The sequence below is a fragment of the Varanus komodoensis genome, unplaced genomic scaffold (assembly GCF_004798865.1).
Source record: "Varanus komodoensis strain SLA01 unplaced genomic scaffold, ASM479886v1 scaffold127, whole genome shotgun sequence".
Lineage (NCBI taxonomy): Eukaryota > Metazoa > Chordata > Lepidosauria > Squamata > Varanidae > Varanus > Varanus komodoensis.
In genome coordinates, this window is record NW_025335366.1 from 351,312 (window position 1) to 365,868 (window position 14,557).

At 51.8% G+C, this 14,557-nt stretch overlaps 1 protein-coding gene across 1 annotated transcript in view; it reads right to left on the minus strand.

Annotated features, from left to right (window-relative positions):
• The window catches only part of LOC123019521 (solute carrier family 12 member 9-like), a 64,706-nt gene that overhangs the window by 8,996 nt on the left and 41,153 nt on the right, over nt 1-14,557 (minus strand). The window contains exon 9 of the mRNA XM_044422446.1: nt 4,169-4,361. Within this exon, the coding sequence (XP_044278381.1) occupies nt 4,169-4,361 (193 nt within the window). The remainder of the gene's footprint in view (nt 1-4,168; nt 4,362-14,557) is intronic.

Genomic DNA, 14,557 nt, shown 5'->3' on the forward strand with positions numbered 1-14,557 from the left:
CACCCATCCTGGGGTGGTCTCCTGGCTTTGCGGCCACTGGCTTGAGGGTGAAACAGCTCCCCTGTGCACAGCAGGGGCCTCGGGCCAAAACAGGCTGGCACCGGGGGTACCTCAGCACCGCCCCCCCCAGCAAGGGCCCTGAGAGCTTCGGCTGAGCATCCTTTGGCCCTCCTGCTGGGAGAGATTCGGCAGCTCTGCTTTATCTTACTGGCACTGCCTCCAACATGCATGCGCCCTGGCAGGGACAAGGGAGAGCCTGCGGCATCCCTCGGTCGCTGGATCCTGTTCTTCTCCTATCAACAAGAAGCTTCTCCCGAGGTGCAACCCGCATCGACCCTCCTGTCGCCCTGGTCCCGGGGGCACCACAGGGCAGGTCTTTGCCCCCTGTTCTGCTACAGCTCTTTGGGGATATGAAGAAGGACGACCATCTGCTTCGTGGCAGAAGAGCCTGATAAATGTCTCCTTCCCGGTGAAGCGATAAAGAAAGAAAAGCGAGCTCCGGGTTTCGCCCTCTCGTTCGCGCGCGCGCGCGCGCGCGCGCGTGTGTGTGTGTGTGCACAAGCCCTCACGCACACACCCGCATGTCATTCTGCCTAGCCGGAGCTCGGCACAAGCTAATGTAGTTACATCTTCGGCTCCTGGCATTTGTCTTCACTACCGGGACAAGCGCATTTGATCACCGTCCATCGGGGTAACATCACCCAGCGAGTAAATGTTATTACCCCAGATGCTCAGCACCGCCGCGCATGTCCCCCACCGCTTCTTCTGCACACAATCTGTCGCTGGCTCCCCGCCAACGCTCTGGTGCGGAGGGCTGGGAACAAGAGGGCTCTTCTTCGTTTTTTAAAGCAGAGGGCAACTCCTGGAAGTGTCTGCAGCCCCTGCGTTTGGCACGGACCCGCCAAACGTCACAGGGCAGGCGGAGGCCACGGCCACGGCCGCCGTTCCAAAAATGAATATTCCAGTCCGCGTGGGTGGAGGGGGAGAAATTCTGCCCTGGCGCTTGGCTCGGGCCGTTGTGGAACGCCCAAGCGGCATTCTGCCGACTAATCTGCAACGAGCAGCGTCCCTCGAGGGAGACGCACGGTCCCGTGTGTTTCAGTGGGGCCTGTGCGAGAGAACCACTCAGGATGCTGCACGGCGCCTGAGACTGCGGCATCTGTGTGCACAGCCAGCAAGGCAAGAGGCCTCAAAGGATCGGTCGGCCACGGCGGGTTAACGTGTTGTCTGAATGCAGCACTGTGTTGGGAGGGAGACGGGTGGCTGGTTTGGGTGGGTTGCCCATGGCTTGATGGCTGCCATTTTGGCTTGATGCGGCAACTGAACTCAGACACCATGCTAAGCCCTGGCCAAGCTGAAAATCGGGTCTCTTTGCCAGACTGGCGAAGAAGCGTTTCTGCCCTGGCCATGGAGCTCCGGCAGGCGACCGCCGGCAAGGCACAGCTGCCACCCGCTGTCCTGGGCTCCCACCCATGGCAGGGGGGGCTGGGATTGCTTAAGGTTCTTCCTGGCAAGAGCTAAGCCTTCGGAAGGGCCATTCCGCGTTTCGGAAACGGGAACGGAGACTGGGGCCGGGGCCGCCAAACAACGTGCAGAAGGAAGAGGCAGTTCAGAGGAGCGAGACAAGGATGATTCTATTCATTATTTTACTTTATGATTCGATTTCCAGGCTGCCCCACTAGCCACAAGGCTCCCTGAGCAGGTCGCAGACCACGAAAGCCTATAAAAGCCAATATGAAATATTTAAATACGGACACGTAACCCAGGGTCTGGACAATAAAGCCCTGCGAGGAGAGACAGAAAGAACTGGGCATGTTTAGCCTTGAGAAGAGAAGACTGAGGGGAGATTGGAAGGCACTTTTCAAATATAGGAATGGCTGTCCCAAGGAGGAAGGCTAGGATCTCTTCCCAATTGTTCCAGAGTGCAGGACATGGACAAGTGGCCCTAAATTCCGGGAAGCCAGAGTTCAGCCAGACATTTATTTAATTCGATTTATATCCTGCCTTTTTCCTACAAAGGGCTCAAGGCAGGTTACATCTCCTCCATCTTATCAGATATCAGGAAGAACTTCCTGACTTTGAGAGCAGCACGGCGGTGGAACCAACGCCCTGGGCAGGTGGTGGGCTCTCCCACACCGAAGGCATCCAGGATGCAGCTGGACAGCCCTCTGCTTTGAATGGGAGTCCAGCACTGGGTGGGGTGGGGGGTGCTGACAGGACCCTCCCCACTCTGCTATTCCGCTTCTAAGAAGAGGCCAGGCCGACTGACGCTCTAGAGGGCCATAGTGAAACCTCAGGAGGACCCGAGCTTCTACACCCCTGAAGCAAAGCCTTCAGATGCAGTGAGGCACCGTGAGATACACGTGCAAATCTTTTCCCCTCTGCAAGATGGAAAACAACAATCCAGTTTGCAGAAGGGAAATCTAAGATCTTCCATGCTCGTCTCACAGTTCCAGCCTTTCAGAAATCTCTAAACCAGAAGCACACGCCTCCCCCGCAAGTGCAATCAACCCAGCCTTCCACATAGCGAGGGGGACCTGCTGAAGGACTCGGCACACACGGACACACACACACACACACGCACGCCTCGGCGCTGTGCAGGCCAAAATGCCCGGCCACGCTGCTGACCTTGTGACCCCGCCAGGCCATGGTAGGAACGTGGGCTGTGCAGGCCAGCAAAATGGCAGCTGGGTAATAAGAACATCCCATTAAGTGCTAACAGGAGTTTTAAGTGTTGGTTTTATGACACGAAAATTAAAAGGTTGGGAATGGGCAACAGGCCCAACTCGCTGGGGCTGGGAAGCGATCCCAGGGAAAGGCAGCCGCTGGGGACGCGCCAGCTGGAAGGACGCGCCGTCTGTTAAAGGGACGGGCAGAAGGACAAAGCTTCCAGGCACTGCGAGCGGAGGCGAGTTCGGAAAGTTATTATTATACCAGACAAACTGATTTGGAGTAGAGAGGGCTGGTCTTTTGAAAACGAGTCACGGGGGTCTCGACTCACAGGGCAAGCTGCCCTCACAGAATTCCTGGAAGTGAGAGGATGCTAGGACAGGAAACCATCCTCTTCCTCTGCCACTCGGAAAAGGATGTGCAAACTGCGTGGCCTGGAGTTACTTCACCCCCTTCCGAGGACAGCAATGCGCTTCGCTTTTCTCATTGCCTGGCTTTGGGTTGCTGCTGCCCCGACGGACTATCAATTGCTGAATTTTCCTCAGGATGGAAGATTAACTGAACGTGCATATTAAAGGACACAGCAGCTCACAAATTCATCAAAACAAATTGAAAATACAAAAAGCAACAAGGGAAGCATAAAGCAAGCTGCAAGAGATCGTTAAATGTTTAGCAGTTAACCTAAAAACCTGTATTGGTTCATGCAGGTTTGCCAACCTGGTGCCCTCCAGAGGCTAAGACTACAACTTTTAACATCACCAACTATACATATGCTGCCTGGGGTTGATGGGAGTTGTAGGCTGACATGATGGAAGTGCTGTGTTGAAGAAATCTGTTCTAGATGTCAGTCCTAAAGACAGGTTACCATTATTAGATCGATCGATCGATCGATCGATCGATCTATGTATAATTTCAAATTATATGCCGCTACAATAGCCCACAATTGGATGCTCTGAGTGGCTTACAAGACACTGAACACAACACAACCTTAAAAAAAACTATAGAAATGGAACATAAACATTAAAATCCCAAAATATAAAGAAACAAAGTACATCAAAATTTAAATAAAATTAGAGTTAAGGTAAAACTGTAGGACAGATATAGAGTCAAGTTAAAATCGAAATTTGATCCCAGAATCAATTATTAAAATGGCCGGAGAAAAGAAATGTCTTTGCCTGGTGCCAGAATTAAAACGGTGAAGGCGCCAGGCTCACTTCTCTGGGGAGCCTATTCCAAAGGGACAAAGCACCGAGAAGGCCCTTCTTCTAGCTGCCACCCCCCTGGGAGATGGTGCATTTATATCCCACCTTTTCTCCTCTTGCGAAGAACCTTCCCAACAACAACCCTGCGAGGTAGGCGAGGCTGAGAGCGAGTGGCCCTTGAGCTTCATGGCCAAGCGGGGGCTAGGAGCCGCATGCCCCAGGCCCCGGTCCAACCCTCCTGCCACCACACCCCCCACAGGCTCTCTGTAGTGTCCCCGAGAGGGTGCTGTCCTTACCTGGTGGAAGATGAGGGCCTGGCTGATGTAGCCCCAGCTGCTGCTGGGCGAGAGGTAGTGCAGCGCCACGAGAAGAACGACCATGAAGGCCACGCTGGCGGAGGCGTAGATGGGGCTGATGAGGAACACCATGACGATGCAGCCTGCGATGCCCAGGACACAGGTGTGCCACGTGAAATACTGGAACGTGGGCCTGCGGAAGGGGCACAGGGGCCGCGTTAGAAGGCGCGGATCCGCTTGGGGCCGTGCAGTTCCACAAAGGACGGGAACCTTCCCTCCCAGGCAGGCAATCCATGAAAGCAAGGCCTCTTCTCCAGAAGGCATTTCCCACCTGGGTGATAGGGAACCGTCTTGCTTGGGCTTTAACCGCCCTCTCCCGGGAGGCTCACAGCTGGTTAACAGCGTTTAAAGACAATGGATATGAAACACAATTACTTCTCTCCCAGAGGAGTCGTTCGGTGAATCCAGCAACTCATCTCCAACCACAAGATGCTTGAGGAAATAAAAGCATCCCAGGGTTCCTTCCGCAAGGCTGCTCAGGCGTTCCGAAAGGTATGCATGGCAGCTGCACAGGTACGCATTTTTCGGCACCGAAGCTTTTGCGTGCACGTTCTGGGCATCTCTAATTCACTGCGGGCTGCACGGTGCTCGCCCGGTGGAAACATGGGTAGAACTTTTTATTTAAACGTCATTTTAATTGTTAATATTATTTGCTTATTTTATCTGGCCAGGGCGACTTATTTTATATTGTTAATTTGTTGTATTTTTGAATGTTTTATATTTTACTTTTATGTTGTGAGCTGCCCCGAGGCTTCGGCGAATGGGGCGGCATAGAAATGTTTTAAATAAATAAATAAACAAACAAGCAATAAATAAACTTTAAGGCTATGGCGAACACTGGGTTGAGGAGGTAGAAACAAAGAACGCTTCATCTGGTGAATTTGTGCCATGGGGGGAAATGAAGACAACTGGAACTACCGTGGAAAAGTTCGCCTGCAAAGGGGGCTGGAGAGACTGCGAGCCGGCTGCCGCTGTGATCTGCCGGGGTGGCCAGCCGCCCATGCTGGACACGGAAGGAACCAGAGGACTGATCCCACAGAGCAAGTGTTCCAAAATGCACTTAAAAAAATTTCCTGACAGCAGGAGATGAGGTGATAGATGTTCTAGCCAGGGGTCAGACTAGATGCCCGGGAGACCCCTTCTGACTCGCTCTGTTTCTATGTTTCTTCACCCCTTGGATCCCAGCAGAAATTCAACAAGCACTGCAACAGCAAACTAGCAGATTTACCTGTTGGATTTCTGCCTGTCAAGCATCTTTTAAAAAGTATGCCCAAAAGGGAGCAAAAAGAAACAGAGATGGTGGAAAGCCAGTAATCCCAATGGTTAGATTGCTGTGTTTAGACATGGGAGAGAAAGAAAAGAGCAAGGTGGCCACTGGGCAGAAAACTCATCCATAAATCTGCCTGACATTATTCAGATAAAATGTCTTATACAGTCTTTTCTTTCAAAAAGGTGTTCTCTCAGCACAGGTATGGAAGACATGGGCTGACTTATGAAAGCAGGTGATTCTGTTCAGCGGAAACTTAGAAAACAGTGGCCTTATGTATGTATATTTATTTATTTTACTTTTATACTACCCAATGGCCAAGGGCTCCCTGGGTGGTAGATGAAAGTTAAAAGTTGAAGCATATAACAACAACCAAAATAAAATTGAATTAGTGACAGATTTTATTTTCCTGGGCTTCAAGACCACCGCAGATGGTGACTGCAGCCAAGAAATTAAAAGACGCTTGCTCCTGGGGAGGAAAGCTATGGCAAATCCTAAACAGCAGAGACATCACCCTGCCAACAAAAGTGTGTATAGTCAGGGCTATGGTTTTCCCAGTTGCAATGTATGGCTGTGAAAGCTGGACCATAAGGAAGGCTGAGCGCTGAAGGATTGTGGCCTTTGAATTGTGGTGCTGGAGGAGACTCCTGCGAGTCCCCTGGACCGCAAGGCAATCAAACCAGTCAGTCCTAGAGATCAACCCTGACTGCTCTTTAGAAGGCCAGGTACTGAAGATGAACCTCAAATACTTTGGCCACCTAATGAGAAGGAAGGACGCCCTGGAGAAGAGCCTGATGCTGGGAACAACTGAAGTCAAAAGAAGGAGACGGCAGAGGATGAGGTGGCTGGATGGGGTCACTGGGGCGGTGGGTGTGGGCTTGGGTGGACTCTGGGGGACGGTGGAGGACGGGAAGGCCTGGCGGAGTGTTGCCCATGGGGTTGCGATGGGTCGGACATGCCTTTGCGACCAGCAACAACAAACTCTGAATCGGGCCTGGACTTCAACTGGGAGCCAGTGCAGCTGCAAGAGGACTGCCGTGATCCGGTCTCATGGGCCAGACCTGTTACAGCCGCGCTGCCCTGCTTTGGATCAGTTCGAGTCTCCAGACCATTCTCAAGGGCAGCTCCACATGCAGCACACTGCAGTAGTCCAGGCAAGAAGTTCCCACAGCCCGGACATCTGCAGCCGGGCTCCGTCCATCCGGATGCTGTCGCAATTGATAAATCAGCCTGAACTGGTAAAAGGTGCTCCGGGCCATTGAGTCCACTTGTGACGTGAGGGATAGTTCTGGACCCCCAAACTATGAGCCTGGTCCCTTAGGGGACTGCAAACCTGTCCAGGACAGGTAGAATATCATCCAACCAAATACTGCATATTAATATCCAACCTGCCCCGGTCCAAGGAGATAAAGGGGGTAACGGCCTATTTGTACCCGAAATTCGAAACAACCGAGGCCCCTCAAATCTTAAAATGACAAAAATGTCACTCCCTTCAATCAAATTTGTATTTTAATCATGCAGCAACTTTGATAGGATCCTTTATCCCCATGGGATCCAGCTACACACCCAGCATTGTAAGAACACTAAAAATGCCGTTTCTATGGTTCGGTAAGTATTAAGATAATGCATGTTAAGACTTTTAGGCAGGAGCAGTGTTCCCTGAGCCCCCTGGATTCCCTGAGCCCCCTGGACTACAACCTCCACCATCCCCAGCCATCTAGGAGTTGCAGTCCAACACATCCAGGGGCATCAGCCTGGGGAAAGTCGGACTTGCCCAGTGCGTTGGCACTGCTCAACCTAACCTTCCTCCCAGACGGCCTGGAAGAATCAAATGGCACGAACTGATGGATGTAAGTGCCATTTCTAAAAAGCATTCCGCAAACTCCCATTTGGGAACAGTCCCGCTCCAACGTCTGCCCAGGTTGCTTATTTATCTACCCTCTGGGGCAAAGAATGCTCAAATAATCCAAGGGACTTGACGCCGGGCCCTTCCCAGGAAGGCTGCAGGCATTCCTGGTGTTGCCGGATCCCAAAACGCTTGGCTGCTTTTAATTCCAGACTCGGTTTTTAATTCCGCCTGGTGCTGGGGGGCGGCAGGGGGCACACGGCAGCCAAGGGGGCGATCCATTCTGCACAGACGGCCACAGGCGGGGCTCTGCATGACCGCGAGCTCGTCTCCGCTCGGAGGCAGGCGTGCCTGGCAGAGCGAGCCCCTGGCCCGGCCGGGGTGCCACTTGAGGGCCTTCTTTATACGACTTAATTAAATTGTTCTCATCTAACCCGCTGTCTTATCTGTATTGCTTAGCAAGATTTTAAAAAGGGCCGGAATGCTAATCACACACGGTGCCCTCCTGCTCTTCCTGCCTCTCTTGCATAACCAGAGCTGCAAAGACAGGAGCAAAGCTGTGAAAAGGAGGCCCATGAGCCGGGGGGGGGGGCTGGGGCGTGTGCGCCGTGGATGCTCTCGTGCGGCCGCTCAGAGCGGAGAAACGGGGCTGGGTGCAGATTAAACACCACCCCCTCCCGGGGCCTGGCAGCAGGCCAGAGCAGGCACTGTGGGCACTCTGGAGGATGCGGGTATCGGTGTGCCATTTATTTATTAGATTTCTCTCCCGCCCATTAGCCAAAATGGCGCTTGGGGAGGGTTACAAAGTATAGGAACGACAATAAACATAACAAACATGATAGAAATCAACAAATCTGTTGCAGCAATAAAATCACCGCAATCAAACACAGAAACGCCTCTGCAATCAATCCGCACCCTAACCTCAGTTTTACTAAAAGGCACAGAAGCACAAGATGGGATAAATACCATAAAATCTTTATAGGAATAAAATATTGGGTAAATATAAAGGTCTTTGCCTGGTACCAGAAAGGATAGAGAGAAGGTGCTGGGTGAACCTCTTTGGGAAGCTGGTTCCCGAGTTGGGGTGCCACCCCGGGAAGGCCCTTCTCCGTGTGGCCACTCTCCTTATTTCCTCGAGGGGGGGGGGATTGCTGAGCAGGACGTCAGATCTTAGTGCCCAGGTAGACTCATAAGGGAAGAGGTGCTCCTTTCGATCACCTGGCCCCAAACCGCTCAGGTCTTTCGATTTCGATTTGGGTACGCATGGGTACACTTCGATTTGAGTATGCATGCGGGCAGGCCGGCCTCTCTCGTGGGGTGGCGGCCAGGCAGTTTTTCCGGACAGAGGCAGCAGGGTTAAAAGCAGGGAAAGGTGGCACTGGGATTGGGGCGGACAGAAGATCCCGCTCCCTCCCACTCCGATAGCTTCTCTGGGGAAGCAGCTCTGGGGCCCCTGCACCCAATCTGGGAGTTCTGCAACCCAAAGAGAGCCTCGTATATTAAACAAAATAGCAAAATGTATCTACGGGGACGAGTTTGTCTGTGGAGGTTTTCCTCTACTCGGCAACGGGAGGGAAAATATTTCTGGTTGTGGCCCCACCTGCAAAATTCCCCATCTAGGCAGGCTAGCTTAGTGGCTATGTCACTTCCTTTATGGTGCTTTTATTCTTCTGCCTTGCTTATGTTTGGTGCTTTTAACAGCTTGCTTTTTTAATCTGGCCATTAAAATTATTTTATTCTTTTGTGCCTCATCACCTTTTATTATAATGCAAACCGTTGGGAAATGGATGAGTTCGTTTTTAAGCACAATAAAACCCAGAGACTGGAACTACTGTGGGAACAAAAGGTCAGACAGGTACCTGGATGCACAAAACCAGGAGCTGAAGTTCTGGGTCAGCTCTGAAGTTGCTCAGGTTGGCAGTCATTTTTCCATGTGCCTGCGCGGCCCCTTCCAGGTAAGGCCTTGGGGCTCGTCCGATGCCACGGGACAACTGCCGCAGTTGCCTGCCTGCACTGGAAGACGTGGACCCTCCGGCAAGAGCAAGAGGCCGGACTTCCTGCGGGAAGAACCACTTTTGCCGGGCTGCAGAACTTGGCCACCATTTGCACTCAATCCCTGACACTGGAAGGGGATTCCACGTGGTGCCTCCCAAGTGGGGACCACATGGAGGGGAGTGCATGCAAAACCGAGTGTCTCTGGCGGTTGTGGAAGGCACATGGTGGAGAGCTGTGCTCAGTGATGCGGAGGCACTTTGCAACGGGCAGGAGCTGGGCAGGAGACGTCACTGTGGCCACGTCCCCAGGGAGAGTTCCTAAATGTGGGAAACTGGGTTACCCACCAGTGACAAATCGCCTCTAGCTGTTTTCATCTCCCCTGAGAGAAGTTTGCAATATATTCTCATTCGCTATGTACGGCTGTGAAAACTGGACAGTGCAGAAAGCAGGCAGGGGGAAAAGGGTGTGTTCGAAACACGGTGCTTCGGGAGAGCTTTCAGAATACCTGGACCAGCAAAAAGACAACCAAGCGGATCCTGGATCAACTCAAGCCAGAATGTTCCCTGGAAGCAAAAAGGACAAAACAGAGGAAGTCGTGCTTTGGACACATCGTGAGAAGGCGCAACTTGCTGGAGAAGCCGGGGAAAGTTGAAGGCAGAAGAAGAAAAGGAAGACCAAAGAAGAGATGGACAGGCTGCATAAAGGAAGCCACGGACTGGAATTCCACGGACTGGAACAAGAGCCGAGGAAGGCTGACGTGGACTGGGCGTTTTGGAGGGCTTCCACTTGTAGCGTCTTCATAGGGCAGGGACGTGACTTGATGGCACATGACAACAACCAGGAGTACAGCAAAGCAAAGGGGCCTCCACTGCCCATGCCAGGCAAGGCACCCCAAAATACTTGGCCTTACAAGAAGGAACAATATGCCACTGCAGGGAACGGGCGGCAGCCGAGCTCAGCGGGCACCAGTGTTCCTGCAGGCGAAAAGAACTGGCAGTTGTTCGTGCAAACACTGGTACCACCACACCACCGGCTCCGCTCTCTCGGCCCCAGCACTTCCCAATCTCTTTGAAAGATCGGCCAAAATACTACAAACTATCTCACCAGACGAGACTTGCTCCAAACTGAATGCCACAGCCGTGTCGGGCATGGAGGCTGACACAAACAAGGAGCCACACTGCAGCTCCCACTGAGGAACAGGCCGGCTGTGCTGCACCAGCAACGCCCGTCTGCGGGCAAGGGCGAAGGTGCTCCACGGAGGCCTTCTCAGGGTCCTCTTTCTGGCCTGATGCTCCAGGAGACTTGGACAAAGTAGGATTTCCCTGAGGCATCATGGGAAAATCCTAGGGTGACTATGCTCAGAGGACGGAACCTGTAAGCCCATGTCAAAGGACGCGGTGGCCGGGGCCACCTCAGACCTGGAGCAGACCCTGTGAGATTTTGGTGTTTTGCTAGAAGTTTCAAGAGACGGTTTCGGCTATGCTCTTAAAATCTTATCAAGGGAGGTGTCGACACAAGAGGAAATAGCCTGGATTAGGCCCATCTAGGACCCCAGTCCATGCTTGTTTCTGGCAACAAAATGCAGTTGCTCAATGCTGGAAGAGAACACACTCTGTACATGCTCAAGGGTATCCTTTTAACATTTTTTCTCCTCTTTCACCAAAAAGGACATTATGGGATCCTGGCATGTGGAAATCATGAAATGAGGAAGCAGAATGATGGTTCCTTGAAGGTCTGCCCCCGACTCTCCTACGCACAGAGCTGGGAAGGATGCAAACTGAGCCTTTGCTGACAGGATTGCTCTTGACTGGAGTGTCTTTATTCTCACGCTTGCTCTGGTCTAGCGGGAGCTAATCGATGCTGGAAACGGGCCCTGGAAAGACCGATGCTGAGCTCTCACTGCTTTTGCTTAGAGGGCGACACTGCCCGAAATCCCAGGCACCCTCTTTGGTAACTTCAGTCTCACTGTCCTTGGGGTGTCCACACAGGTCCCCAAGTCTTGCTCAGCAGATGGTCCAGGCTGGAGACTTTGCTGGAGCACATGAACAGGAACCAGCTTGCCAGGGGGGCAGGACTCGTGGTCCTTGTAATCTGGTATTATTTTGACTGAAGCTTCAAAAGATGCGGAAAGGTCCCCTGGAATCATCATGCTCCAAGGGGAACCAGGGAGCCCATGGATCCCTCTTTGGGTCCCTGCCAGCCTCCTGGCCCCTCCTGATTCTTCTTCTCATGGCTCTGTTTCTAGTTTTTACTGGGAGGCTGCCAAGGGAAGAGGGGCCCTCCGATGCCGCCTTTCTCTGAAACTGAAGGCGTGTCCTTAGGGGCTCAGACTGCACCATGGCCTTGCAATCAGGCGCAGGGACAAGTCAGCTGGCTTTGCATCTTGCCCACCGGCCTTCTGGGAAGTGCATGGTTCGAGACAGGCCATGCCCACCACGGCAGCCCTTTTCGAATGGGCAAAGCCCCTGCACAGTTCTGCAAGATTAATATGAACTGTGAGCGGCACTTTGAGGATGTGGAGCAAGGGAGCTGGCCACAGGGGGTTGACATGCTCCTAACTGGAGGAGGATTAGCGGCTCCTGAAACTTGGCTGGGTTAAAGAGAAGCCTCTAGAGGAGCTTCGACGGGCATTGATGCTTGCACATCTAGCGCTGGAGTTCCGTAGAAGAGTACAGAGTTCAAGCTGGTTGATCAGAGAGATCCTGGGAGGATGAGAAGTCTACCAAAGATGTCCCCTGCCAGTTCTGTCAACCATGCCTTCTATTGAGGCAAACAGGAAAATTAGATGCTGGCTGTTAAGATTGAGCAGGACTTGAATTCTGCCTTTGTTAAGAATATGCTCGCTGCTATTTCTATTATACTCCCCAGTAATCAAAAAATTGTGCATTTCAGGATGTTTGTGATCTGCTTCATCGTGCTATAATCTTACACTTTTACGTTGCCTGAGCAATAAATCTGTTTCCTTTAGTACCAATTTCGTGCTGTCTGCCTCGCGAGGTGTTCAGTGACCACCGCTCATAAATTGCTCTGGACATCTATTTCAATGTTCAGGGCAATGAGATAAAATTTACCCATCTGACTCTGACTGGGGCCCATCTACAATTGCTGCAATTTCTCTCCTGATCAGGTGAACTACAGGTGAACCTGTCTCAGGTATGGAAAATTACTCAGACGGAGCAGGGGTGCTTGGCTTGTCACAGTCGGAAACGCTTAACAGAACACACCATAATGCAAAATTATGTAAATATGTGACTTTAGCCAATTGGGCAACAAGTCTGGACAGCCCAGCTGCAGGATTTTAATTCCCTTCCTCCCAACTATGAATCCGCTGATTCCCAGGTATATTCTATTCTTCCCTGTGCCTGCCTGGAGACCTTCCGTTCAGGCTTTTCCTCCTCCTAATTCACCCCTATGTGTTCTAATCCTTCGCCCCCTGCTAGTCACAGGGACTTGTAAACTGAGTAATTATCAATTAAGCATCCACTTAGAAATCAGGACTTGGAATATCCTGTCTGGGAGCCGAGGGAGAAATGCAGAGCACTCCAGTTCATTGCTTCTGAGGCTATTTTCCTCCACAGTGCTTGAAAAAAAGTGCTTCCCGAATTTTTGCCACTCTGGTTCTGCAATGTCGATTTTTTAAACTACTGGCAAGAGAGCCCTTGGATCTTTCAAAATGCCTCGTGCCGGCATTTCCCCTGCATGTGCAACAGCACTATGGAGGTCAAGAGATGGCCAGCGGGCCAAATCTAATACTATTTATTTTATTTCTGTACTGCCCAATAGTTAAAGGTCTCTGGGCTGTTTACAAACTCAGAGAAATTCTCAAGTGGCAAAAAGACTGGTGGGGAAAGAAAGAAACAAAACGAACACAAAAATCAGTATATTGTAAAGCTCATCCTGCAAGAAACGGAGCTTAGATGAGGCATTTCAACTATTCAGAGTGAGAAAAGAAGGCACCAAACTTAAGAAACCAGCAAGCAATTGGCAGGTGGGGCAGGGGAAGGAAGTATGACCATCTGGGGAACTCCAGATGGCTGGACGTGGCCCCCAGGCCTGAAACGCCTCATCCTGATCAGAGGCCTGAAGTCAGAAGTCCCGGGGTCTCAGTATGGGACCGAGTCTTCCTGGCGGAATTTCTGCAGACTGTTTGATCTCAGGATTCTCTCCAGCGCAGAAAAGATGCGATAATATCAGTCCATGTTATTGGCAAGCAAAGCAAGGGTTTTCAGCTGGCCAAGCCTGGAAGAAATACCAGACGCCTGGCCTTCTGCCACTGCTTACTCCACAGAGTGCCGGGTGCCATTTCCGTTCCACCAACTGTGCCATGGTGGGGTGTTCACGCCCCAGTTTGAACTTTCAGCTCCATCTCCTGCACACCAGGCCAGGTCCCTGGGCATCTCCATGGCAGATCTGTGAACTAGATTTCCTACTTTATTTTACCCGGAGTAGCCAAGGGATGATGGAGATTGTAGTAGTTTGCCACAACAGGCAGGCCTCAAGCTGGGGAGGCTGAGCTTGCATTTCTCTTATGGGGACTTCTGGGGAAAAAAATGGCCCCTGGAAGAGGTCTAGGCACTGTGTGTGTGGGGGGGGAGGGAGTAGGTTTGGCTCCCATCATGCTTCCTGCCCCATGCACACAAAGGTAATGGAAAAGTTCTTGCAAAACTCTCAGCTCAAAACTACAAAAAGCTGCAGGGGCTGTATATGTGACCGTTAATACCAGGAAAACAGCCTGAGGAGAGAGCATTACACCCCCCAGTTTGAGGGGCTTGGTCCTGATCCCAGTCCGTGCCTCCCATGCACTGAATTTTAAAAACAACCCTCCAGCTCCGAGGATAAGAACCTGCAGTTGGCTCTGGACAAGCTCAGCTCTTTGGGTCACGAGCAAAAGGGCCCAAAGTCGGTGACCTGCTTTGGAGGAGCAGAGAAATGTGCCATTCCGATTTGCGCTTTGAACAGGGGAAGTGTAGCTGCCCCTCCCCAAGACCGCAAGTGGCTCCCAAGCTCATTTAACACCAGGAAAAACACGGGGAAGGGAAGCGCTGCGAGTACAAGCACGGAGGCCGTTAACAGCTTCTCGGATCATTTACAAACCAAACTCTTCTATTCCCCTGGAAGCGAACTCTATTTAAGCGCCTTTATCAAAAGCTCAATTCCCAGTCTGAGCCGTCTTAGCCCTCCTTCACACAGGTATTGGTTGCCATTAAAGCGCTTTCCCCCC